At 57.0% G+C, this 24,397-nt stretch overlaps 2 protein-coding genes across 6 annotated transcripts in view; one reads left to right on the top strand and one right to left on the bottom strand.

Moving 5' to 3' along the window:
* The first annotated feature begins 481 nt into the window (after positions 1–481).
* ARFGAP2 (ADP ribosylation factor GTPase activating protein 2) lies at positions 482–10,982 on the top strand. 3 transcript variants are annotated; one of them, XM_027979705.2, is made up of 17 exons: positions 482–621; positions 793–911; positions 1,423–1,495; positions 2,016–2,147; positions 2,235–2,312; positions 3,319–3,400; positions 3,708–3,764; positions 4,387–4,428; positions 4,771–4,823; positions 5,253–5,389; positions 5,491–5,622; positions 7,456–7,584; positions 7,664–7,798; positions 8,638–8,764; positions 8,916–9,009; positions 9,124–9,242; positions 9,717–10,982. In XM_027979705.2, exons 1-17 carry the CDS (start codon positions 550–552, stop codon positions 9,735–9,737), a joined length of 1,602 nt encoding a protein of 533 aa, XP_027835506.1. In that variant the 5' UTR covers positions 482–549; the 3' UTR covers positions 9,738–10,982. The 3 variants fall into 3 exon arrangements, with proteins under 3 accessions (XP_027835506.1, XP_027835507.1, XP_060256063.1); XM_027979706.2 differs by lacking the exon at positions 4,387–4,428; XM_060400080.1 differs by lacking the exon at positions 7,456–7,584.
* The window catches only part of CSTPP1 (centriolar satellite-associated tubulin polyglutamylase complex regulator 1), a 212,818-nt gene continuing 199,336 nt past the window's right edge, over positions 10,916–24,397 (bottom strand). For 2 of the 3 annotated variants that reach the window (XM_060400081.1, XM_027979708.2), the window contains 5 exons: positions 18,841–18,926; positions 16,990–17,185; positions 15,585–15,694; positions 13,361–13,424; positions 12,343–13,110 (listed from right to left, as the gene is read on the bottom strand). In XM_060400081.1, the coding sequence (XP_060256064.1) occupies positions 12,936–13,110; positions 13,361–13,424; positions 15,585–15,694; positions 16,990–17,185; positions 18,841–18,926 (631 nt within the window). In that variant the 3' untranslated portion in view covers positions 12,343–12,935. Of the gene's footprint in view, positions 11,207–12,342; positions 13,111–13,360; positions 13,425–15,584; positions 15,695–16,989; positions 17,186–18,840; positions 18,927–24,397 lie in introns of those variants that run through there. The other variant, XM_060400082.1, reaches the window with a different exon arrangement.

Raw genomic sequence — 24,397 nt, 5'->3', positions numbered from 1 at the left:
CTGGGGTCCCGCAGGGGACTCGTGATCAGATTTGGTGCGAGCCATCCGAGGATGGGTGGAGGTCAGGAGCTGAGCTCTGAGCGGAGCGGGGGCCCGGCCAGTTGATCTTCCCATTCAGGCCGGCGGCACCGCGAGTGTTTGGTAGGGACTGTTAATCATTACACACTGGGAACTGGCCCGAACCGAGGCCGAGGGCCGAGCCTCGCAGCCCTCACACTTCTGGGAGGTGGCTCCGCCCCCCCGGGGGGGGCGGGGCGCGCGCGGGCGGCGCGGTTTGGGCCTGTGGGCGAGCTGTCGCCCCGCCCCGCCCGTGGATTGGCCCCGGCACGGCGCGGCGAGGACTGGGGCGCGCGCGCGTGGAGCTCGGGCCCCTGACGTCACGGCGCCCGCTCCGCCAGCCGCTCGCCCGTTGGTCCGCGTGGGCCGGGTCGCCCCGCCCCTTGGCGGGCCGGCCTCCGCTCAGGCCCGCCCGCTGACCCGCCTTGGCGGCCGCGGATTGGCCCGTGGAGGGACCTGTCGGTCGCGCTGCTGTTCTGGGAAGGAGAGAAAATGGCGGCCGAGCCGAGCAGGACCGAGATCCAGACGCTTTTTAAGAGGCTTCGCGCAATTCCGACCAACAAGGTGCGGGAGAGGGAGGCGTGCGGGGTCAGCGGCGGGCCGAGAGGGTCTCTCCCGGCTCCCCTGGCGTCTGCGGGGCGGGGAGGGGCCGGCGCGGGCTTCTCTTCCTGGGTTGTCAGCGCCCGGCCTCGACTCGAGGCCCCTGATCGTTCTCTCATCTCCTTCTCTGCCCAGGCCTGCTTCGACTGTGGCGCCAAGAATCCGAGTTGGGCCAGCATCACGTACGGTGTTTTTCTGTGCATTGACTGCTCCGGGGTGCATCGCTCCCTGGGCGTCCATCTCAGCTTCATCAGGTGGGGTCTCTTCGCGGCCGTCCGGGACTGAGTGCTCGGCAGGGGAGAGTGGGCTGCCTGGACTTGGACCGAGCTGAATTTGGTGTTCGCTAGACTCTCACGCGAGGGACCCGCCGGTGTGGGCCTCCTGTTACAATGGCGGTTCGTCTCCGCGTCTGGGTCAGAACTCTTTCCTCGTAGTCACGCTCGACCCTCGAAATGTTAGCTTCAGGGGGAGAGTTACCTGCGTTGATCTAGTTGGTGATATGCTGGAGCGAGACTCTGTCCTTAAGAGGAAGGCCGAGTCCAAGCTTCCATTTCCTTTCGCAACTGGAAAATAATTGGTACCCTTTTGACTAAATGAGGGTAGAGCAGAGCTCTCCGGGACAGGGTAGAGTGGAGGAAATGGGGTGGTGGCTGGTGAATGTTCTGGGGTGCCTACTGCAACCCGGGGCCAAATGACAGGTGTGGGTCGCTCAGGGAAGCGTCTCCTGGAACCTGCTGGTAGGTGACACACAGCCCTTGCACACAGGTCCACAGAGTTGGATTCCAACTGGAGCTGGTTCCAGCTGAGGTGTATGCAGGTCGGCGGGAATGCCAATGCGGTAAAGCTCCTCTTTACCCTTCTGCCCCCATTCTTCTGTCCGGGTACTGACTTCGCAGTGACTTCTTGGAGGCCCTCTCAGTTTCTCTGTTCAGAGGATTCTCTGGTCTATGGCGTCTGTACACTGTTCTCTAAACTTGGACATCAGTCACTGTTCTTCTCAAAGGGGCTTTGGATTCAGACTAACCGGGACAGACATTCTTGGGGAGAGGCCAGTGGTGTTGGGGCCTCCACGGTCGACCAGGTCTTGGCCTGGGCAGAGTGGGTGTATCATGCTGTTCTCAGGCAGAGTCAAGTGAGGGTTAGGCTTCAGACATTCATCCTAGAGATGCGTGGCTATGTTATTTTGCAGGAGTTTCTGAGGAACTTTGTGAAAAGCTACTGGTGTCAGTAGTGTGTATCATCCTCATCGAGTAATAACAGGGCTGTTGTGTGTGTGTTTGTGTGGGGGGCGGGGGGGGGGGGGCGGCTCTTTTGCTCTGGAAAAATCTGTAGCGTGTTCTCGCTTCTCTGCTCACCAGACAGCCTTCTTCCGCCAACATGGATGCACAGCCAGTGACGCCAACACCAAGTATAACAGCCGAGCTGCCCAGATGTACCGAGAGAAGATCCGGCAGCTGGGGAGCGCGGCCCTGGCTCGGCATGGCACTGATGTGAGTGCCTGTTCCCTGGGGCTGGGGTTGTGGGGGGAGTGGGTATATTCAGAGCCCTGTGTTTCAGTGGTGTCGTCTCCTTTCTAGCTTTGGACAGACAGTGTGAGTACTGCTGCCAGTCACTCCCCAGAGAAGGAGTCTGATTTCTTCTTGGAACACACTCAAGTGAGTGCCCACAGGAATGTTTCCCACAGTTGTTCCTGACAGGTGGTTTACTGACTGAGGCCAAGGCCCACAGTCACAGGCATGGATCCTGTTCGCCTTGGTGTGATATCCCCTACAGGGAATGTGTGGGGCCCACTGCTGGGTAAAGCCGGCTTTTTCCTCCTTCCATGAACAGGGGTGCAGTGTGGCCCTCCTTAGGAACAGAACCCTATAAACTGGGGTGTTAGGGAGAATGACAAGATTCTTAAAGGCTCAAGAGATGTCAGGAACCCAAATAATTTTTCCTGGATTCTTCCCCTATGAGAAAGGATTCCCTCCCAAGCAACCCACCCCCAGAGGTTTCCCTCTGCTGGTGCTGGGTGCTAAGTCAGACTCTCTGTTTGGGTCCCTGCTCCTCTGCTTAGCCTTTCTAGTGTGGGGTAAGATACCTAACGTGTTAAAACCTCAGCCTTTAAGATGGAGAACTATTTACCTCATAGGTTTGTTGTGATAATTAAACGTACTTATATGTGAAAAGCCCTTAGACTTGTACCTGGCACCTGGTGAGTGCCCTTGTTGGTTGTTATTCAATTAGGGGAATGGGTTCTGGGTGTAAGTAAGTATCGAAGAGGTGGTGACAGCTGAAGGTTCGTCTTGCTTTCTTCCACTGTGCTTAGTTGCTCAGTCATGTCCAACTGTTTGTGACCCCATGGACTGTAGCCCCCGCCAGGCTTCTCTCTCCATGGGGATTCTCCAGGCAGGCAGACTGGCATGGGTTGCCATGCCCTCCTCTGGGGATCTTCCCAACCCAGGGATCACACCCAGGTCTCCCACGTTGCAGGCAGGCTCTTTAATGTCTGAGCCGCTGGGGAAGCCCTCCGTAGTGAATAGCAACTGTAATTTTACTTGCTAATCTCCAGTCTCCTTTGCTCATGGGCTTGAAGTAGGGCCTTGTACTCCCAAGGTACTTGGCTCTCTTTGCCAGCAGGAACGGCTCATTGAGGCTTCTGTCATCTGGCTTTTTCAGCCCCCTGCCTGGAATGCACCAGCCACCGACCAGTCAGAGACCCAGCAGCCAGCCCCGTCTGCAGAGAACAGTGGCCTGGCACGTGAGTTCAGCCCATGTTACAGCCGTGTACCCTGGTCTTGGCAAAGGGCTTGGGGCAGAGGAGTGGGACACCTACCTGACCAGAGGAATGGAAGCGAGGAGTCTCCTGTATCTCTGGGTGGCCTGCGAGTCACTTAAGTCCCCTAAAGAGGGAAAGTGGTAGGAATGCCTTCTCTATCTGGTGGCCTCAGAAAGCTGAGGAAAGCAGCTGAAGAAAGCTGAGCTTCTGCTCTTACCTCGTCACTTTTTAAGGGCAGCTCATTGGAAGTTTTGAGTGTCACACCTAATTCCCACCATTGCATCCACAGAGCCGGAGCATGGCCCCAACATAGACCTGCTTGGCACCTCACCCAAAGCCTCTCTGGGTCAGTATACCAGCTGGCAGGAGGGCGGTGCCTTGGGAGAGGGTGGGCCGTGGGGGTTCTTTTCAGATCTGCTGCTGCCTGTGTGGACTGAGGTCCCAGGAGACTGAGCTTCTTGTCTCTCTCGAGTGGGGCCTGAGATTGAAGCTGTGGCCGCAATGTTGACTGAAGGGACTTCAGAGCAGGCCTTTGGCGGCTGGTGTCCCAGGCCTGGGGTCTGCCTCAGAGTGTGGGCCTGGGTCTGGCTGGTATGAGGCTGGACACCTAGCCCTGGGGGCTGACGCAGGATCGGCCTGTCTGGTCCATTTCATGATACAGGGGGACAGCTCTGAGCTGTTAATGGCTAGAGGTGACGTTGTCCTTTCTCAGCCAGTTCCTGGCCTTTCAACTCTTTTCTGTTCTTCTTGATGTCCTTCAGATTTAATTCAGGGTGAATTATCCATTTGCTGCCCTGGTTTGTTTTGTTGACCTTTGGGGGTTGGGACCGGAAACCAGCAGAGTGACCTGTGAGAAGGCTGGTGTGGCCTGGTCTGGAGTGAGGCTCTGTAGAGGTCTCTGGGCTTGGGAGCTGTATGGAGGCTCTGGGGTAGGGCCCGCTGTTAGCCACGAATCTGTTTCTCTCCAGAGTCCATGTATCTGTCACCTAAAGGGGTTCTTCCTGCCAGAGGTAACCGCCCGCTGCTTCTGGAGCCCCTTGCGTGCTGGAGGCTGTGTGTGGCGCCGCCCCGGCCTGGCAGTCTTTATGCTTGGTCAGGGCCTTTGTCTCTGGTGCTTCAGGTCTGGGTTCTTACGTCCATGTGCTGGGAGTCAGTAACCGCCCCTAACCGTGTCCGTCTTGGCTTGGACGTCCTGACACCGTTGGTTGGAGCTGGTGGTGGCAGCTCTGCGTTTCTCTGCCTGAAGCTGTTCTTCATAGAAGCTCTCGCCACGAAGCTGCATGGTGTGGACTAAGCTGCCACCTCTGAAGTCCCTTTGTCTCTGCTCACGCCCCACCCTCTTCCTCACACAGAACCGAAAACCTCCCTCATTGGCAAGAAGAAGCCAGCAACAGCGAAGAAGGGGGTAGGTGGGGAGAGGCAGTATGGCAGGGTAGTTAGGGGCTGGGGTCAGACCCGACCACTTTGGTAGATGACTGTATGACTTTGGTAAAGGTGCATAGCTTCTCTGCAGCTCAGCTGTGAAAGGGCTGTCAAGAGGCCTGTCTTTAGGGGCTCCTGGGAGGAGTCAGCGAGACTGTGTGCCTCAGTGCTTGGCTCGTCCCAGGCCTGGCAGCGTTAGGCCTCTGCTGAGTTGTGTGGGCCACCTCGTGCCTGCCTCCAGGCAGAGCCACTCTTCTGCCTTTCCACCATGCGGATGGGCTCCTACTTTTTTTTTAAAACACTTTAAGAAGGAGCCCTTTCCTTGGGGGTGTCCCCTCCATGCCATGGAGGGGAGGAGGGGACATAGGACATTGTGGTTGGCAAAGCTCTCATCACATGATTCTCCTCCCAGCTGGGTGCCAAGAAGGGCCTAGGGGCCCAGAAGGTGAGCAGCCAGAGTTTCAGCGAGATTGAGCGGCAGGCCCAGGTGGCAGAGAAGCTCCGTGAGCAGCAGGTGGCTGATGCCAAGAAGCAGGCCGAGGAGTCCATGTGCGTGTCTGCCAGAGAGGCCCGGGCTTACATGGGGTTGGGCGGGCAGGCAGGACGGGTCAGGCTGTGTGCTGAACTCTGGCACGTTTGTTCCCTTGAAGGGTTGCCTCCATGCGTCTGGCCTACCAGGAGCTCCAGATTGACCGTAAGAAGGAGGAGAAGAAGCTACAGAACCTGGAAGGGAAGAAGAGAGAGCAGGCCGAGAGGCTGGGCATGGGACTGGTGTCCCGAAGGTGAGGCTCCGCTTCGGGGTGCAGAAGGGAAATGCCATTGTTCTCCTGGGAACCCCTGGAGGTTCTTGCTAGCGTTCTCAGCTCAGTCTTCCTCTGAGGCTGAATAGATGGCCGTGCCTACTGTCTTCAAGCGCCTAGTATAGTGCTTGGCGTGCAGTAGGTTTGTGCTCGCCAAGTATTTGTCGAACGAGTCAAAACGCAGGATCAGGTGCTCTTCCGAACATCCGAGAGACCAGGGTCGTGTTTCTTGACGAGGGCGCTAACGGCTCTTAGGATGGCAGGACAGTTCTTTATTTCTCAGGGTCTTCCCAGGAATCACAGGGCTTTCAGTATTCTGACCCATGTCCTCTAAAGGCCGTTAGTGCTGATAGCTCCGGTAACACCTGGAAGTACTCCAGGCTGTCAGATGCCCCCGGCTGGGTGGTGCCCTTCCTGTTTCAGGACCACTGGATTTAGGTTGCTGTGGTTTTCTTAAACAAAAACAAGAGCTGCTCACCAGTTCTCTTAGGTGTTTTGTTTGCTTTACACTGAGAGTTAGTGTTTGGAGATTTTAGTAATACTAGGTTTTTTTAAAAATTTGTCTTAAAAATTGGCGTATCTGGCAGTGCCAGAGAGAGAAACCCTGGCTCCAGTGAGCTTGTGCTAAGTGGCGGCTGCTCCTTTCCACAGGGTGTGAGCTTCACCAGTGGCTTTATTTACTTAAACACAACAGTCCTATGCAGGAGGTATTCTTATCCCTTTTTACAAATGAGAAAATTGAGCCTCAGAGCAGTTAAGCAACTTGCCTGAAGCCCAGAATACTAGTAATTGGTCCAACTAGATTTTGAACCTAGACCTCTTTCATACTTAGCATTTGTGGCCATTATACTATGCTCCTCAGGTAAGAGAGAAAGCTGGGTCTCTGCTCCATCTCAGGCTGTGGCGAGGCAGGTCCCAGTCACTCTCTCAGTCTGTGTCCTGATAGTGTGACCCACAGCTGATCAGGGAGACACAGTTTTACTCCAGATTGCATCTCTTCCTCGTCCCTGTTTTAGTCTCAGGAATTACTGGGTTAAAGAGTATACTTAATTTTTTTAATTTTTTGTATGCACTAGAATCTTATCTTATTTAAACCTAGTCTACCCTGTTTAAAACTCTGTAGCAAAATAGGCACTCCGTGGAGTTCTGCCAGCCAAAAGCTGTAGATCTTAATGAATTTATTTAAATGAAACTAATCCTTAAACTGCCTCTGTGGAGTTGTCACACAGCAGGGAAGAGAGGTGTCACGAGTCAGTGCTGCCTGCCAAATCCACTGCCTCTTCCCCTTAGGAAACCACATAGCAGATTCAGGTCTTAGTGCGTAAGGCCAGACGCTCTACTTTGAAATGCTTTGTTCTCTAAAAACACACATAAGAAAAGGATGGGTTAATTAGGAACTCACCCTGTGATGCCATCAGACTCATTCCCCTGGTTCTGGGGCATTTTCCATCTCTTCCTTTCGTTTGTCTGTGTCCGTCATGGTGAAGGATGTGGCTCATGGTATAGCAAGATGAGGACAGAAAGCGCTGTTGCTCGATGCATAGTATCACTGAGATTAGGCAAATGGTCATTGGCCAGGGAAGCCCTCCTTTGAGAAGACGAGCTGATACGTTGACAGGAGCTGCGCTCCAGTTCAGCAGAGGGTCTAGCACTCCCTGCGGGGCCTCGCCTAGCCCTGGGCGCAGGGAGGGGAAGAAGGTTCTGGGTGGTGCTCGGGGAGAAGCGGGTTTCTGCCCGCAGCTGGGCGCCTCCTTTTGTGCGGTGACACGGATGCCCACCTCTGCTCTCCCGCCCCCGTCCGGCTTGTCTCTGCAGCTCCGTCTCCCACTCGGTGCTGTCCGAGATGCAGGTGATCGAGCAGGAAACCCCAGTGAGTGCCAAGTCCTCTCGCTCGCAGCTGGACTTATTTGATGACGTTGGCACCTTTGCCTCTGGGCCTCCAAAGTAAGGCTGTTGTTGGGGTGCAGGCTTGGCTGCTGTGCTCGCTACTCAGCTTCTCTGAGCCCCTCTACTGTCTCCCTAGGTACAAGGACAACCCCTTCTCCTTGGGGGAGAGTTTCGGTTCCCGCTGGGATACAGATGCTGCCTGGGGTATGGACAGGATGGAGGAGAAGGAGCCGGAAGTGACCATCTCCAGCATCCGGCCCGTTTCAGAAAGGTGGAGGCCCGTCCCCTAGGACGCCCCTTGCTGGGGGCAGCGCTCTGCAGCGCTCTGCACCGCGCACGCGGCTCGAAAACCCTTCAGGAGTGTCCAGTGTTAATGGAGGAACCGAGTTTTTAACTTCATTTAAATAAATTTGGATAGCCGCTAGTGGCTACCAGACTGCAGAGTGCAGGAAGCAGGCCTGGGTTTGAGATGTGCTCGTGTCTCAGAAGGCCTAACTAGCCTGCTGTGCTTGGGGTCCGTTTCTGCCAGGGGCGCCTGATTTTATGCTTCGGTTCCCGACGATTATGTGTGTCATCTAGAAATTTTTTAAAAGCGTATTCCATGTTGACCTGGGTAATGCTTAACTGATAAATATCTGCAAATAACCCACTAGTAAAATGGGGACATAACAATTGCTTCACAGGGCCGTCTTAGGATTAAATGAAACTGGCAAAACGCCGAGCTCAGTGTCTGTGTGCCAGGGTTAGGCGGCAGTGACCTTACACCTTTCAGCAGACTGAGGTGCTTTTGAGAGGAAAAGAGTGGTACTAATAATTACACCAAGAGCAGAGGTATAAATCCAGGCAGCCTGAGAATTGGATCATCCTCGTGGTTTGGGGCAGAAGCCTCGGCCCCTCCAACCCCTATTGCCATGCTGCCTAGCGAAGGGAACAGAGGTCCTGTGTTGTAGCCTCAGTGTGGAGGAGAGAGGGCCCGGTCTAGAGCTGCAGTCAGGCGGGACTGTGGGGAGCGCCCCTGGGGGCCTCGGGTGGTCATAGGGTGGCAGTGCTCCAGGGACACTTCTCTGGAGGCAGTGGGAAAGTCAGGGTCGTCCCGTATCCACCCCTCAGAGTCACCAGCCGGAGGGAAGTGGAGAGCCGGAGCTCGGGCCTGGAGTCGAGCGAAGCACGTCAGAAATTTGCAGGAGCCAAAGCCATCTCCTCCGACATGTTCTTCGGGCGGGAGGTGGATACTGAGGTGAGGTGGTCCACCCTGAGCCTGGAGGCAGCAGGCAGAAGCGGACTGTCTACCCTGTTCTTTGGGCTTTGGCACTTGGGTGGCTCGGCCCGTGTGAATCCTAGGGTCAGCGGCACAGAGAGCCGCAGACCTCACCTTTTCCCCGCCACAGTATGAAGCCAGGTCCCGGCTCCAGCAGCTCTCGGGCAGCAGTGCCATCAGCTCGTCAGACCTCTTCGGGGACGTGGATGGAGCACACGGAGCAGGTGGGCCCGGGGCCGGGGTAGGCCCCTGGAGGGCCTGCCAGCCGAGTGGGAGGGCCCTGGGGGCTGGGAAAGGCTTCCTGCGGGCGCTGGGTCACCCCCTCCCTTCTCTTACAGGCAGCGTGTCCCTGGGGAGTGTGCTGCCCACGGCTGACATCGCCCAGTTTAAGCAGGGTGTCAAGTCTGTGGCCGGGAAGATGGCCGTGCTGGCCAATGGCGTGATGAACTCTTTGCAAGTGAGTCTGACTGCGTGACCTGGGGTGGGAGGAGACTGGAGGGTAGTGCTGAGAAGGCGGCCTTCCCCACCACGCCCAGACTCAGCCGCAGGGTGGCTCTCAGCCTGAGAGGGCGCCTCCTCTCTTCCTGGAGGACAGTGTCCTTCCTGAGCTGGGTCCGGGGCCGGGCCTCTCCCTGAGACGGTGTCGTGTCCACACTGATCCCCCCACACTGGTGCTCAGTGCTGTCTCTCCCCCCTCTCCAGCTTCTGTGAGGCCAGGCAGGGTGTCCCCCTGGGGGTCTGAGCACACCCTCTTTCCTGGGTCACAGTGAATAGGAGACCGTCTCTGTGCGGGTGAGATGGGTGCCTGATTCCCTCACTCACCCCTCCCCACAGCCCCCCAGCCCCTCGGGGTGTGTTGGGGGTGTGCTTGCTGGGAAGCTGCTGCAGGTCAGAGACTCTGACTTGGGTTTTTTCTTTCCTTTATCCCCAGGATCGCTATGGTTCCTACTGACCCTGGGTCCGTGTCTCAGACTTTGGGTGGTGGCAGTAGCAGAAACCTCATGATTCCTCAGCCTGGGATGCTTGCTTTGTGGAAGCTGGGGAGGCATTGTTACTTTATGCCTGTGGCGTGAGTGGGGTGGCCTGTGAGGAGCTTGGGCGAGGGAGGGGCAGAGCCGGCCCCCGACCTCTGCCTGGAGATCGGGCCCTTCGTTCCCCTCCCCGCACACACTGACCTCTGCCTGGAGATCGGGCCCTTCGTTCCCCTCCCCTAACACACTGACCTCTGCCTGGAGATCGGGCCCTTCGTTCCCCTCCCGGCACACCCCACCCTGTGTGCTCTGTGCTTCTGGTCCTGACCCCCACACTGCCGCTCACTTGGCTTGCCACCCTGGGAGTGTGGGGAGGGCATTCCCTCAGGACGGCTCATTCTGGGTCCAGGCCTTCCTTGAGGAGGGAGAGTAATAAGTGTAAGGCTGTTTTGCCGGCTTTAGGGTCCTTCCAGGTGGTCCCGGGGGTTGGCTCCTGCCCTGGAAGCGGCAGGGAGGCTGGAGAGAGCTCTGCTGTAGCTCAGCCCCCAGGGTGGGGGGCTGTGGACGCGCTGCTGCTCCTGTGCTCTCTCCGGCACCAGGAGAGGGCAGGGGAGGGGAAGGACCTCCCTCTGGGACTTGCGAAGGGCTAGAAGCTTGACCTGGTACCTAAAGCTTCCATTTGGGATCAGACTAGAGGCCCGAGTGATCTCCTGTCTCGCCGACCCTTTCTACAGCGGTCGCTCGGAGGACTCCTCCTCCTCCTGGGTGTGTGGGAATCCTCCCATGCCATCCGTGGTGGACCGCAGTCCCTCGGAGACTCTGTCCCTTCTTCCCCTGCTTGGTGGCTGTGGTGGGTTTGCTCTGCCCGGGGCTCTGCTCAGGATGCTGTGAGCGTAGTGCTGGCAAAGGACACGTGGGACCGAAGCAGGCGCCTGAGCTCGGCTTTCCTTCAAGGCCTCGGGACCCTGGGCAGCACCCCCCACGGAGAGCTCGCGGCACCTGCGGGGCGGCAGGTCTCGGCCCCGGGCCACACACTGTGCCGTCCTTGGTGCCACCTGCCCCTGCGGCCGGCAGCCCGGGTCCCCCAACCGTGACGGGGGCTGGGCTCCCGAGCGCCGCAGACTGCTGTTCCCAGCACCCCTCCCCAAAGGGACGTGACTTTCTTTCTGGACTGTATTGAAACAAAGTGGTGTCGAATAAAGCCCCGAAGGGGCCCTGGGCCTCTGCTGGTCTGAGTGGAGGAGTGTCCTCTTGGGATCCTGCCTCCCTGCCCCGCGCAGGCCCCTGGCCTCACTCTCTGGGCTCCCATTGATACAGGCAGGGCGTTGGTGCCAAAGCAGGGGGCACTGTCTGCAGGGCCTCCAGCTTGTCTCTCCTCTGACAGCCAAAGGCCCCTGGCTCCTTGGCCCTGTGCTGCCGCGAGCTCCGGTGCGGCCTCCACCTCAGCACCCTGTTGCACGCGGGGGAAAGAGCTGGCGTTAGTTGGCCCTTCGCAGCACCCCGAGAGCTGTGCACGGGCGGTAGGCTTTTGCAGCCCTGCCGCTGGCCCAGCACTAGGCTTGGCTGGGGGCGGGTGTCTCGGGTGGGTGGGGGAGAGAGCGAGAGTGTGTGTAGGTGTGTGTGTGTGTCTGTCTCAGGGGAGTTAGGAAAAAAGACCTGACTGGAGCCCTAGGCAGGTGTGCCTGTAGACCTGTGGCCTGGCAGCTCCCCTAGGTGGGCTCCTGGAACAGCTCTGCGCCACCGTCTGCGGATGGTTGTAAGCCGCTGGTCTGGGAGGTGGGTGATGAGAATGGATGGGCGGAGGCAGCCACGGGCCTCTAAGCCAGCGATGTCCCAAGTGCGGAGTCATCACGAGTCCTCGGGAGGTGCTCATGAAGAGATTTCTCTGCCCGCCTCCAGGCTGGAGGGGTGTGGTCGTGGGGCTTGAGCCCCCGGGGTGATTGAGGCATCCAGGGGCTTTGAGTGGCTCCCAGTCGGCTGGCGAGCTGGAGGCTGCAGATGCCTCAGTGGTCACCAGCCTGGCCCGGCAGAGCTGTGGGAGCGGCTGGTCCTGTAACTCTCCAGGGGGTGCTGGTCTGGGCAGGGATGAGCCAAGGAAAATGTGGGTGTCTGGCAGTTGCAGAGGAGGAAGCCTGCTCTGCTTGGGTCCTGGGGTGGTTTTACTTTCTGGAAGTTGCAGACCACGCGCCTTACTGTCCAGCTCTGGCTGGAAGCTGGTACTCCGCCTGTCTTGTTCTCAGCTGCACCCCTACTGGCCTAACCCTGAGCAGGTGCTTAGAAAATGTTTAATGAACCTGTGATGGCAGCCCCTGGTGGCCCGTCTCTCAAGTTGTGGGCACCTGGCCTTGAGCCATCTGAGCTTGTTCCTGAAAGCTCTGTCCAGCTGTGGCCACCTTTCCCATGAAAGGCAGAGCTCATGTGCAGCTGGTGAGTCCCTCTTTGCTCATGATCTGAGACAGGTCTCCAGGTCGAGTAGTCCTTTGTCCCCCAACTTCCCAGTCCTGCCAGAAGAAACTGGAACTTGGCATCAAAATCTCAAACTCGCCCCTTCCCTTCACCCCTGTCTCATGGCTTTAGACTCACCACTTACCAGACACAAGGGACTTTATTCATTTCACATGTTTAACTATTAGACACAGAGGAGATTTGACGCGGTTTCTGAAAGTGAAATTTCTTTTTGCCCACCCTTCATCTCACGGCTAGTGGCTAGTCCTCCCGCAGAAAGCTACCATGGCTGTATCCTAATACCTGCATCACTGGCTGGGTGTCACCCTTGACCATGCAAGGCTCTGCATGGTTCCTGGAATTGCTGTGAGGAGATGGGGATGGTCAGCAAAAAGGTAAAACCAAGTCACCCTTCCCGTGGCCTCAGCTCAGTCCGCTGTCAGCTTGGGGCCTGGTGAAAGGCAGGCTGATGGGAGAAAGTCGGCTGTTAACTTTCTAGGGTCACTGCGTAGCTTGGCTTATCAGCACCTCTCTGGCGGGTCTCTGGGCTGGGGCTGTCACTTGGCCTCGCCAGTGGAGGGCAGTGCCAGTGGAGGGCAGCTCGGCACAGGGAGTGGGAGGAGAGAGGCCTGGGGTCCTAGGGTTTGGAGGCGGGTGGGGAGTTGAGCAGGTGGGGTGCTGGGAACTGGACCCAGGGCTGGGTTCTGTGCTGTAGACAGGACCCTTCAGGCTCCTCAAGTCTCGGACTCATCTGTCTCTTCAGTGGAGCCATCGCTTTCTGCATCCACTTTGCGGGCATGATGGAGGGGTCTCCAAGGGGAGCCAACCCGGGGAGGGGTCCGGGGAGGCAGGCAGCTGGCCTCTGGACCGGCAGTGACTGAGGTGACCAGGCCTGGTATCTGCGCCAGCCTGAAGAAGGAGATGCCCAAAGGGAGCGAGGTGCCTCTTGTCCAGAGACCAGGACCCCTTCACCCACTCTCGCGTGTGTGAGACCACAGGCTGCCTCCCCAAAGGGTTCAAAGAGAGGCTGTCTCAGGCCTCCATCGGCCCCCCAAGCCTTCCCTGACCGATGGACAAGTGCTCAGTGGCCCTTGTCGGGCTCTGATCGACTGGGGTCTGGTGCCCACAAGGGGGCAGCATCTTCCCATGTAACACTTACAGCCGCTCCAGTTCCTCATCCATGGCTGGGTCGTGCATCAGGTCCCCTCTGTCGGGCAAGGCTCCTAGGGAATAATTGGGGGCACAGAACTTAACCCGAGGGTCCTCCACCCGGGCTTCAGCCAGTAGCTGCCTCTGTGCCCCTCATCGTCACATCTGCCTACAATGTCGACCCTGGGAGAGCTGATCTAGAAGATTCAGGGAACAGAGGTTTAAGAGATCTGCTCTGGGGGCAGTAAGCCCTAGGTGCTGCTGGAGAAATCTAGTGAACCCCCCTGCCTCCCCTCCCTGATCATAACTACGAGACAGCCCCGAAACTCAAGGTCACTGCACAAACAGAATGGTCTTCCAAGACTAGATGGTGTGTTGTGAGGTGGTGCTAGTGGTAAAGAGCCCGCCTGCCAGTGCAGGAGACGAGACAGGCAAGGGTTCGATCTCGGTCAGCAAGATCCCCTGGAGAAGGAAATGGTAACCCACGCCAGTGTTCTTGCCTGGGGAATCCCTTGAACTGAGGAGCCTGGCGAGCTACAGTCCATGGGGCCACAAAGAGTCAGACATGGCTGAAGGGACTTAGCACTCATGCACGAGCTGGTGCTGAGGGTTTAGTCCTTTCCTGAGGCTCCAGGTCCTAAGCTGAAAAGAAAGAAGCCAGAGACACAGGACACGGCCAAGGCCCCAAAGGCCAGAAATTACCTAGTTTTGCGCCACCAGATCAGGGGGATCCCACTTTGGGGACAGAATGGTCAAAAATGCTGTCTCAGCTCCTCCCGGGTCCCAGGGTGAGAAGGGAAGGCGGGGTCAGGATGAGACCCAGCTCTCCTCGCTTGGCCGCGAGCCGCCAGGAGGGGCGCTGTCCCTTCCCTGACAGATCACTCAGCAGGTTTCCTCGACTACAAACCAAGGGCAGTCATTCTCAGATGTTGGGAACGGTGAGAGGAGGGGTCCAGGCTGCCCCCTGGGGCTGTTAACAGTGGGAGGGAAGGTAGAGCTGGAGTCTGCAGATAGAAAGATTCTTTATCAGCAAACTTAAAAGAGCCGCAATCCTGGTCAGAAGCTAGTGAACAGTGGTGGTCCCCGGGAAGCCTCAATCTTAAAATTGTCCATCTGGCTCTGCAGTTCTGACCTTTTCAGATGATGCTTCTTGGCCCCTTTGGTGTTAGTGGTGATCACACTGTGTGATGGAGCCCTCGTGTGCCTGTATGCGTGTATCCCGCTTTGAGGACTAAGGGAACAGCACAGCCCCCCTCCACAGCTGGCTGCACCTGGGGTAGCTCAGGTCGCTTTTCCATACACGGGAGACGCAAGTGAGGACGGACCCTATGCTGCTTTCCGTCTCCCACTGGCCCAGCGCTGCAGGGGACGTGAGCTCCATCGCTGGCCGGGTAACTAAGGTCCACGCTCCACAACTACTGAAGGCCACTTCCCCTAGAGCTGGCATGCCGCAACGAGAAGCCACCGCAAAGAGAAGCCCGTGCACCGAAACTAGAGAGGAGCCCCGGCTTCCACAACTAGAGAAAGGTTGCACGCAGCGACGAAGACCCAGTACAGCCAAAACCACGAACAGTTTAAGAAAGGAGCAGGCGGATGCGCTCTTTCTTGTTTGAAAAATAGGAAGAAGAACCCTCTCAAGCTCTGGGGGTGGTGATGTCAGCCTGGTGGCCCCTCCCTGGGAGGGCAGCAGGTGTGGGAGGGGGCGGAGGAAGGTGGGAGGGGAAGGCGGACCAGTGAGGAGGAAACGATGGACAGGAAGAACAGCCGGAGCCGGCCTCCATCCACCACCGCCCTTTTTTTCCCCACTCCCTTTCAGACTAGTAATTTTTATTTTTTTCCCAGATGGGAAAAAAAGGTCTCCTAAGACACACCTTTGCCCTGCTTACGAATGGGGTTCAGGTCTCTGAAATATAAGCTCCGGAGCCACTGAATAAATAGCCTGTGTCTGCCCAGCCTGCAGGCCAGTGCCCACAGCAGAGTTGGGGATCCTATGGGGTGGGGGGTGCTGAGCACACCTCTGCCCTGGGGAGGCTGAGGCTGCTTCATGTTGGGGCAGGACCCGGGTGGGGGAGGCCATCCGTCAGCACGGGAGCAGGGGAAGCCTCAGAGTCCGGCCCTGAGGAATCAAGGCACACCTGGCAAATCTGTGTCCCCTGTGGGGACTCTGTCCACCAACACTCCGGCTCCTACGTGGCTTTCCGCTGCCAGGGTGGAGGTGGCTGGCTCTGGCTTACCTAGGGCTTGGTTGATCCCGTGATGCTTTGAGAGGGCCACGAGGAAGCCGTAGAAGGTCAGTCTCTGAACGTTGCTGAGGACCTCTTTGACCAGCGCCGGGGGTGGGCAGCTAGAGGAGAGAACACAGATTCAAACACTAGTTAAGTCTGACGCCATCTTCTCACCCAGACCTTCAGGCTTAGGAGGGTGTTTTCTGCCACTAAGTCAGGTCCGACTCTTTGGGACCCCGTGGACTGTAGCCTGCCAGGCTCCTCTGTCCATGGGATTCCCCAGGCAGGAATACTGGAGTCGGTTGCAATTTCCTCCTCCAGGGGATCTTCCCAACCTGGGGATCGAACCTGCGTCTCTTGAGTCTCCTGCCTTGGCAGGCAGATTTTTTACCACTAGTACCACCTGGGAAGCCCTTAGGAGGGCAAAAACCAAGGGACCTGCCTGCCCTGGGAACCCTAAGGCCCTGGGGAGCCTGGCAGAACTCTCGGAGCAAGGCCTTGACTGGACAGAAAGGCTGGTATGTTCACTGATTGGTGCTTCACTGGCAGGAGTGGGGGATGGGGAAAGGGCGCTGGGCGATGCCTCCTCTCGGAGGAGACACAAGCTGGCTTCTCTGTCCCCAAGGGGACTTTGTGCTACACAGGACAGCTACCCTCTTTTTCTGGAGGGTGAATTCTGCACACGGTGGATATTTTTTTTGCTTCTCTCTAAAAAGTCGAGACCAATCTATCACCTGGCAAGAAGAAGGGGCCCAAGCTGGTCATTAACAGCTGCTGCTGCTGCTAGGTCGCTTCAGTTGTGTCTGACTCTTAGCGACCCCATGGACTGCAGCCCACCAGGCTCCTCTGTCCATGGGATTCTCCAGGCAAGAGTGCTGGAGTGGGGTACCATTGCCTTCTCCCACTAACAGCTGCTGCTGCTGCTGCTAAGTTGCTTCAGTCGTGCCCGACTCTGTGCGACCCCAGAGACGGCAGCCCACCAGGCTCCCCTGTCCCTGGGATTCTCTAGGCAAGAACAGTGGAGTGGGTTGCCATTTCCTTCTCCAATAAGTGAAAGTGAAAAGTGAAAGTGAAGTCACTCAGTCATGTCTGACTCTCTGCGACCCATGGACTGCAGCCTACCAGGTTCCTCTGTCCATGGGATTCTCCAGGCAAGAGTGCTGGAGTGGGGTGCCATTGCCTTTTCCCATTAACAGCTGATCTTGCCCAAATGGAAGCAGTCTGGCCCCCGTGAGCCACCTGGGAAGCTTGTCAGTCATGAGCCTGGACTGGGGGCAAATGGTGCTGATTCATATTCAATACGATGACCGTCAAGGAGCCAGCCGTCAGGAGAGCCTGCAGGGGGCGGTGGGGGGGGGGGGGGGCCGAGCTGGCGCCTGCGCCTGCAGCCCTGGGGGCTGGGGCGGGCTCTCACCTGTACTTGTGCCGGTCACACAGGTTCTCCAGGCACTGGTAGAACAGTGAGGCTTCCACGCCCTCCAGCGTGCCTGCCTCGCCCACAGAAGGCCGCTGGCGGTGCTGCCCACTGGACGACGTGGGCACAATCACCGTGTTGGGGTTCTTGCCCGACAGGAGGTCCTGATAGATGGCGGCCACGCTCTCCAGGAACTCTGCATACAGGGTGGAGGGGCACAGGTCAGGTGGGGAGGACACCCTGGGTCCCCTCACCGTGCGCCCCCTTCTCTGCGGGTTGGCTCAGCTCCCAGTGAGTCCTCAACGCACAGCATCCAGGGAGCAGGGGCCCTCATGGCCCACACTTGTGAGAGATGACACTCGCGTGTCTCAGCTTGAACGTCCCCTCCTCTGGCAGTTCTTCCTAGACCAGGCGAGACCCCGTTACATACTTTCAGGCACCCCGGACTCCTCTGGGGCGCTTATTCAGTGAGGGCGTCTCTGTGCGGCTGGTTTGCTTTGTCTCCTTGCTGGAATGGCAGATCTCGCCCCCAGGCCTGGACCGTGCCGTGTCCGCTTTCCCCACCCCCAGCACCCAGCACGGTGCCTGGTGCATAGAAAATGCAATAAATAGTTTTGAAAAACGTAAAAGGTGAACAGGAACACATTCCTGCTGGCAAACCGCTCTTGTGAGGCCACCTGCCTCTCTGACTAAGGGAAGCAGATTGGAGATACCCATGCAGGAGAGAAAGCTTCCGAGCTGCTGATTTATTAAACAACTAGTTTTCAGGTGTTAGTCGCCGAGCCCTCATCGGTGAGCTGAGACTTACGGCCCACCTCCCCATGGCTGCCCTTTCTGGGGGGCGCTGTGAGGAGAGCCCGTTCACATGGTGAGGGGAATAGGGTCTCCACACGCGGCTGCTCCTTCTCCAGGGCCCAAGAGCTTCAGAGAAATGGGACATGGATGCCCGGAGCTGCTGTGAGCAGGAGGCGAGACCCCAGACTGCGGCCCCTGCCTGACCGGGCCCTGGGGCCGCCCTCGAGAGGACACGATGTGGCCCCTGAGTGAGGTCGGGGCCGGCCGGGGCCAGCCGCTGGCGGAAGGCCACGGGCAGGCTCCCGGGACAGCCAGCCCTGTTTACTGGAAGAGCCTGTTTGAAACAAGTTTGCTGATGGACGCAGTCAGCAGTTTCAGGGCCCAGCATTCCATCGGACGCTGCCGTGTGTGAGCCGGTGTGCGCTGGTATCCAGCCAGCCATCTTTATTCCACCTGGGATTTCGGGGTGCAGCTGGAGCTTGCTGGGGAGCAGGGGATGAGGGGGGCGTGTGAGAGGGGACTGGCGTGCGCTGATGGGGAGCTGTGTGCTCACGTCTGCGTCGGGCCCAGGGAGAGACCTCCGACCCCGCTGACACGGCCGAGGGGCTGAGCGCGCGGGCGGTGGGGCGGGCCCTCTGGTCAGCCCGGCGCATTGGCAGCTCCCCTTGTCCGCTTCTCCATTAAAAAGCCGCATGCCCCTTAGGGCTGTGGTGAGGACGAAGGCGCCTAGCGCTGGGCCCGGCACACGGCACGCCTTCACTAAACGGGAACCGCCTCGGGGAGCGCCCCGCAGCAGCGTGTCGGTGGTGGTGTGACCGTGGTCATCACTTAAACTGATGTGTGTCCCCCTGCCGGTGGGAAGCACCGTGGCTTTCTGTGTCGTGAGGAGGCCCTGCAGGCCGAGTCTTGTGACCACATCCTGCGGGGAAGCCCGCCATGAAGGGAGGCGGCGCAGGAAGTGCGGGCCAGACGCACAGACGGAGGGGCCACAGGGTGGGATGGGGAGTGGGGGACTGTGGTCCCGACAGGAGCCATGGGGGCCCGGAAGACTCTCACCTGAGTAGTAAAACTGGACCTGGAAGGCAAAAAGGAAATCTGAGAAAGACATCAAGCAGTCCATGGCGTCGTCCATGAGCACAATCCTGAGGGGCAGAGAGCGAGAAGACATGAGCGAGCGGCTGCGTGTGTGCACGTGTGTGCGCACGTGTGTGCGTGTGCGTGTGATGGAGGGTGCTGCAGTGAGCCCTGCCGGGGGCTCCAGACCCCCTTGGGACAGCAAGGAGAGACGGGTCCCCCAGACAAGCTCTTCGCTGTCACTGCACTTCTCCGTTAGCTGGGCTCTGCCACCAAACCACTGGCATGGGGCGGGGGGGCAGGCTCCCAGTTCAGTCCCTGTGGCACCAGCAAGGGGATGGAACATGGGCTAGCGGGGGGCAGCAAGGAGGGAGTGCAGCTGCAATGCGGCCAGGGTTTCTTTTCATATCCTTCAGCAGAAAATCCTTTCATCCTGCAGCGAGGACCATTTAGTTCAGAATAAATACAGCTGATCAGAAAAGGCAAAAAGAACAGCCAAGAGCTTTAAAGGGTCTTGGCAAGTGGCCCCGAGATTTAATAGGTGACCAAGGGCCAGACAGGCCACAGGCACCTCCAATCCTGGGGCACAGGCGGCACAGAGGGCCGGGGGTGCAGCCTGGGGTCTGCCCTTGAGGGGGTCCAGTGACGCTGGGCGGCCACTGCTCCTCCACGATGTCCACGCTCACAGGGTGGCCCCCTCCCGGCTTCTCGCAGGAAGAATACCCCGTGACCACTAGAGGGAGCGGACCAGAGATACTCCGCTCAGGGACTCGCTGGAGAGAGGACAGGAAGAGACGGAAATGAGCACTTGCCAGGCTCCATCCTTGTGCCAGGCAGGGTGCCAAACTCATCTACTGACCGGCAGCTGGGCCCCCAATCTGTTTCTTTTCTCTTTTTTTTCCAGCCATGAGACATGTGGGAATCTTAGTTCCCTGACCAGGGATCGAACCTGTGCCCTCCTGTAGTGGAAGTGCAAAGTCCTAACCACCAGACTGTCAGGGAATTCCTACCCCCTCCCCAATCTGTTTCTGACTGGGCCCTATCTTTCCTTAAACAAACAACCCCCAAGAAACCAACTTATCTTGCTCATTCATGGATTTTTCGAATTCTCTCTCCACCTCACTGGGTCCGAGTCCCCAGACTTGGCATTGTTCGCAGGCATTGTTCGCCTCTGGGGAAGGGGCTCTGGAGAGACTCTGATGTGGACAGTGCCCCTGGGAGTGTGCAAAGCCTGGCTTCAGGTCCCCCCGAAGACAGAGATGGTTCCTACATCTAGTCTCCAGGTCTAATAACGATTAACAATAGAACTAGGCCGTATTTACTGAGTCCTTACTTCATGGCAGGCACCATACAAGGAATTTGGATGGACCTGTGGTGGTTTAGTCGCTAAGTCATATCCAACTCTTATGACCCGGTGGACAGTAGCCTGACGGGCTCCTCTGTCCATGGGGTTCTCCAGGCAAGAGTACTGGAGTGGGCTGCCATTTCCTTCCCCAGGGGATTGTCCCAACCCAGGGATCAGACTGAGTCTCCTGCATGGCAGGCAGATTGTTTACCAACTGAGCTACGAGCGAAGCCCTGAGTTACAGGGTATTTAACTTATGTTAATTAAATTTTGAGAGTCCCTAGAACAGCAGGGAGATCAAACCAGTCATTTCCAAAGGAAATCAACCCTGAATATTCATTGGAAGGACTGATGTTGAAGCTACAGTCCTTCGGCCACCTGATGCAAAGAGCTGACTCATTGGAAAAGACCCTGATGCTGGGAAAGAGTGAAGGCAGGAGGAGAAGGGGGCGACAGAGGATGAGATGGTTGGATGACATAATCGACTCAATGGACATGGGTATGGGTGGATTCCAGGAGTTGGTGATGGACAGGGAGGCCTGGTGTGATACAGTCCATGGGGTCATAAAGAGTTGGACATGACTGAGCGACTGAACAATAACAAATTTTATCCCACAACAATCCTATGAGACAGGTGTTGTGATTATTCCATTTTACAGGTGAAGAGACTAAGTCTCAGAGAAGTCAGCTTAATAAGGTCGCACAGCTGGTAAATCTACATGTCATGGACTTGCTTCCTGCTAGGTCTCACCACCTCTTTTAAAGTAAAGATACAGGATATGAACCGAGGAGCCTGGCAGGCTACAGTCCATGGGGTCACAGAGTTGGACACAGACTGAGCAACTTCACTTTCTTTCTTTCACAGGATATAAACACCTGCATTGCATTTCTTAGTTTATTATCTGCCTAAATTATCTTTTCTTCTTCTCACCTAAATCTTAGGGCCTTAATTGCTTCTCATGTATCTCTTGGGGAAGAAAAAAGCTGCTTCCTCTACCAGAAGACCCTGATGCTGGGAAAGACTGAAGGCGGGAGGAGAAGGGGACGACAGAGGATGAGATGGCTGATGGCATCACCAACTCAATGGACATGAGTTTCAGTAAGCTCCGGGAGTTGGTGGTGGACAGCGAGGCCTGGCATGCTGCAGTCCATGGGGTCACAAAGAGTCGGACACGACTGAGCGACTGAACTGAACTGAACTTCCAGAATTCAACATTAAAATTACCTCTAGAAAAAAAAAAATTCAAGGCCAGAGTGGGAACAAGCAATACTGCCAATGGCCGCAAGAGGGCGCCCTAGTCTTTCTGGCAGAGGCTCCAGGGACCAAGAGCAGAGACAGGCCAAGTGGCTGTGATTCGGTCACCCACTCGCGTCTGACTCTTTACGACCCCATGGACTGCAGCTCGCCAGGCCTCCCTGTCCCTCACCATCTCCTGGAGTTTGCCCAAGTTCATGTCCATTGCGTCGGTGATGCCAAGTATTTACCTCTTTCCTTATAACCTGAGCAGAATGGGCAGGCAAAAGGGATGAGAGAGGGCACAAAGCCCAGACTTTGATATCCGGATGGGGACAGAGGGCCGAGCGAGGTAGAGAGAGGGCAGGGAGAGGGGGCTGGGGTAGCAGAGGCATCCCAAACTGCAGAGGAACAGTGCATTTCTTCAGAGTCCCAGGGAGGACCTCAACGTCCTCCCTTCCCTGGCCCACAGCGGAGGGACAGGCCCCCGAGGAGAGAAGGCAGTGCCCTCTCCTTCCTGCCCTACTCCCGGGACAGCCAGGAACCAGAATGGCCTGAAGTTAATTGCTAGGGAAGAGCACTGGGCTGAGAACATCCCCAAGCAGGAAACCACGAAGGGGAACCAAAGCCTTTGAAGATGTTACTTGGCTCCTCTTGTTTATCATCAACCTGGGATCTGGTGCTCCTGTTTATAGCAGTTACCTCCCTCTACTATTTCTCTCTCTCTCTCTCTCTTTTTTGGGCCATGCTACGGGCATGCAGTAGTGTCCGAATCTTTGCAACCCCATGGACTGCAGCCTATCAGGCTCCTCCGTCCATGGGATTTTCCAGGCAAGAGTGCTGGAGTGGAGTGCCATTTCCTTCTCCAGGAGATCTTCCCGACCCAGGAATGGAACTCGGGTCTCCCGCATTGCAGGTAGACGTTTTACCGTCTAAGCCAGAGGATAAAACATCTGCCCACCATGTGGGAGACCCGGGTTCAATCCCCGAGTGGGGAAGATCCCCTGGAGAAGGAAATGGCAACCCACTCCAGTATTCTTGCCTGGAGAATCCCATGGACAGAGGAGCCTGGCGGGCTACAGTCCATGGGGTTGCAAAAAGTTGGACACGACTGAGAGAGTTCACTCACTCACGGGCATGCAGAACTTCCCCAACCGGGGATGGAACCCATGCCCTCCACAGTGGAAACTCGGAGTCTTAACCCCTGAACCATCAGAGAAGTCTGACTATTTCTCTCTTCACCTATTTATTCACTTATTTTATACAGACGGTCCCCAACTTGATGACAGGCAGTCTTAGGTTTTATAACTTAACCGATGATGGTGTGAAAGCGAGAAGAACTCTGAATTTTGGCCTTTCCCTGGCCTAGCGATGCAATGTACGTACTCTCCTGTGACGCTGGGCAGGGGCAGCTCCTAGTCGGCTGTGCAGTCATGAGGGTGGGACAGGGACAACCATTCTGTTTTCACTTTGAGTACCGTGTTCAAATCAATTACATGTGAGATTCAACACTTTATGAAGAAACAGGCTTTGGGTTAGATGATGTTGTCCAACCGTGAGCTGATGCAAGTGTTCTGAGCGCAGCTGAGGTAGGGCTGGGCTAAGATATGATCTCTGGTAGGTCGGGTGTAGTCAGTGTATTTTTGACTTGATATTTTTAACTTACAGTAGATTTTATCAGGACATACCGCCCCCCCCCCCCCCCGCCCCACCCAGCAAGTGAAGGAAGAGCTGTATTGCAATGTAACTCCAATACCATAGGACTTATCCTTTCAGAGTGCACAGGGCGGTGTGTTCACAAAGCTGCACAGTCACCAGCCCCATCTAATTCCAGAAGCGGTCATTCTTGCTGATCGGCCTGCTCCCGGCCACGCCAGGGCTGCCAGGCGAAGCGCCGTAAGCATCTCCCCTTCTCAGCCACAGCCAGGACTGTTGGCTGCGGAGGGCCTGCCCTTCCAGCCCCAGAACTGGCCGCCGCTCTCCATCAGCAGCCAGGCTTGACTGTCAACACCAGCTCCCTCTTTTGAGATGGGCGGCTGGAGAAGAGAGAGGGCACAGCCCTCGGAGGTGTCAGGGTGAAGCAGGGCAAGCCCGGCGTGTGCTCTGCTTTGACCCCTGCTCCTCGGGGGGCTGACACGTGGATGGGGCTAGTTGGGGGAGGCAGGCGGTGCAGGGGCTTTCTCTCTGAGGGACAGGTAGCCGGACCCTCGCAGCACATGCGCGTGGGACTGAAGTGTTTTCCTGACTGCAGGCAGTGGGCCTGGCTGACAGAGAAGCCAGTTGGGTCTCAGCTGTCATTGTCAGCCCTGCTCCTCTGCTCAGCCGGAAGCCTGGGAGTCCTCCTGACATCTGGGAAACGCCCTCTCTTGCCCACCACGTATCAACCAATCACCCGGTCCAATCAGTCCTGTTCCAGAGGTTTCTCTGGAATCTGTCTACTCGTTTCCACTTCCACGGCCCCCACTGATGCCCACGTCCACCTCCTCTTCCAGGACAACTGGACGACCTGCTACCTGGCTTCTGGTAACACTTTTGCCTCCTTCTAATTGGGTATCCATACTGTGGTCAGAAAAACTTTTTTTTTAAATTAAATTTATTTTTGAATGAAGGATAATGGCTTTACAATATTGTGTTGGTTTCTGCCAAACATCAACATGAATCAGCCATCAGTTCAGTTCAGTTCAGCTGCTCAGTCGTGTCTGACACTTTGCAACCCCATGGAGTGCAGCATGCCAGGCTTCCCTGTCCATCCCCAACTCCTGGAGCCTACCCAAACTCATGTACAGCGCACTGGTGATGGCAATCCAACCATCTCACCCTCTGTCATCCCCTTCTCCTCTCGTCTTCAATCTTTCCCAGCATCAAGGTCTTTTCCAATGAGTCAGTTCTTCACATCAGGTGGTCAAAGTATTGGAGTTTCAGCTTCAGCATCAGTCCTTCCAATGAATATTCGGGACTGA

This window comes from Ovis aries, chromosome 15 (genome assembly GCF_016772045.2).
Source record: "Ovis aries strain OAR_USU_Benz2616 breed Rambouillet chromosome 15, ARS-UI_Ramb_v3.0, whole genome shotgun sequence".
In the NCBI taxonomy this organism is placed as follows: domain Eukaryota; kingdom Metazoa; phylum Chordata; class Mammalia; order Artiodactyla; family Bovidae; genus Ovis; species Ovis aries.
The sequence above is the reverse complement of the archived record's forward strand: the minus strand, read 5'-3'. Positions and strand labels throughout refer to the sequence as shown.

Excerpts from the sequence above, each read along its gene's own strand:
- ARFGAP2 (XM_027979705.2), top strand. The coding sequence starts at position 550 with ATGGCGGCCGAGCCGAGCAGGACCGAGATCCAGACGCTTTTTAAGAGG. Across the intron at positions 912-1,422 it reads GTCCATCTCAGCTTCATCAG|GTCCACAGAGTTGGATTCCA; the intron begins GTGGGGTCTCTT and ends CCTTGCACACAG. Across the intron at positions 1,496-2,015 it reads TCGGCGGGAATGCCAATGCG|ACAGCCTTCTTCCGCCAACA; the intron begins GTAAAGCTCCTC and ends TCTGCTCACCAG.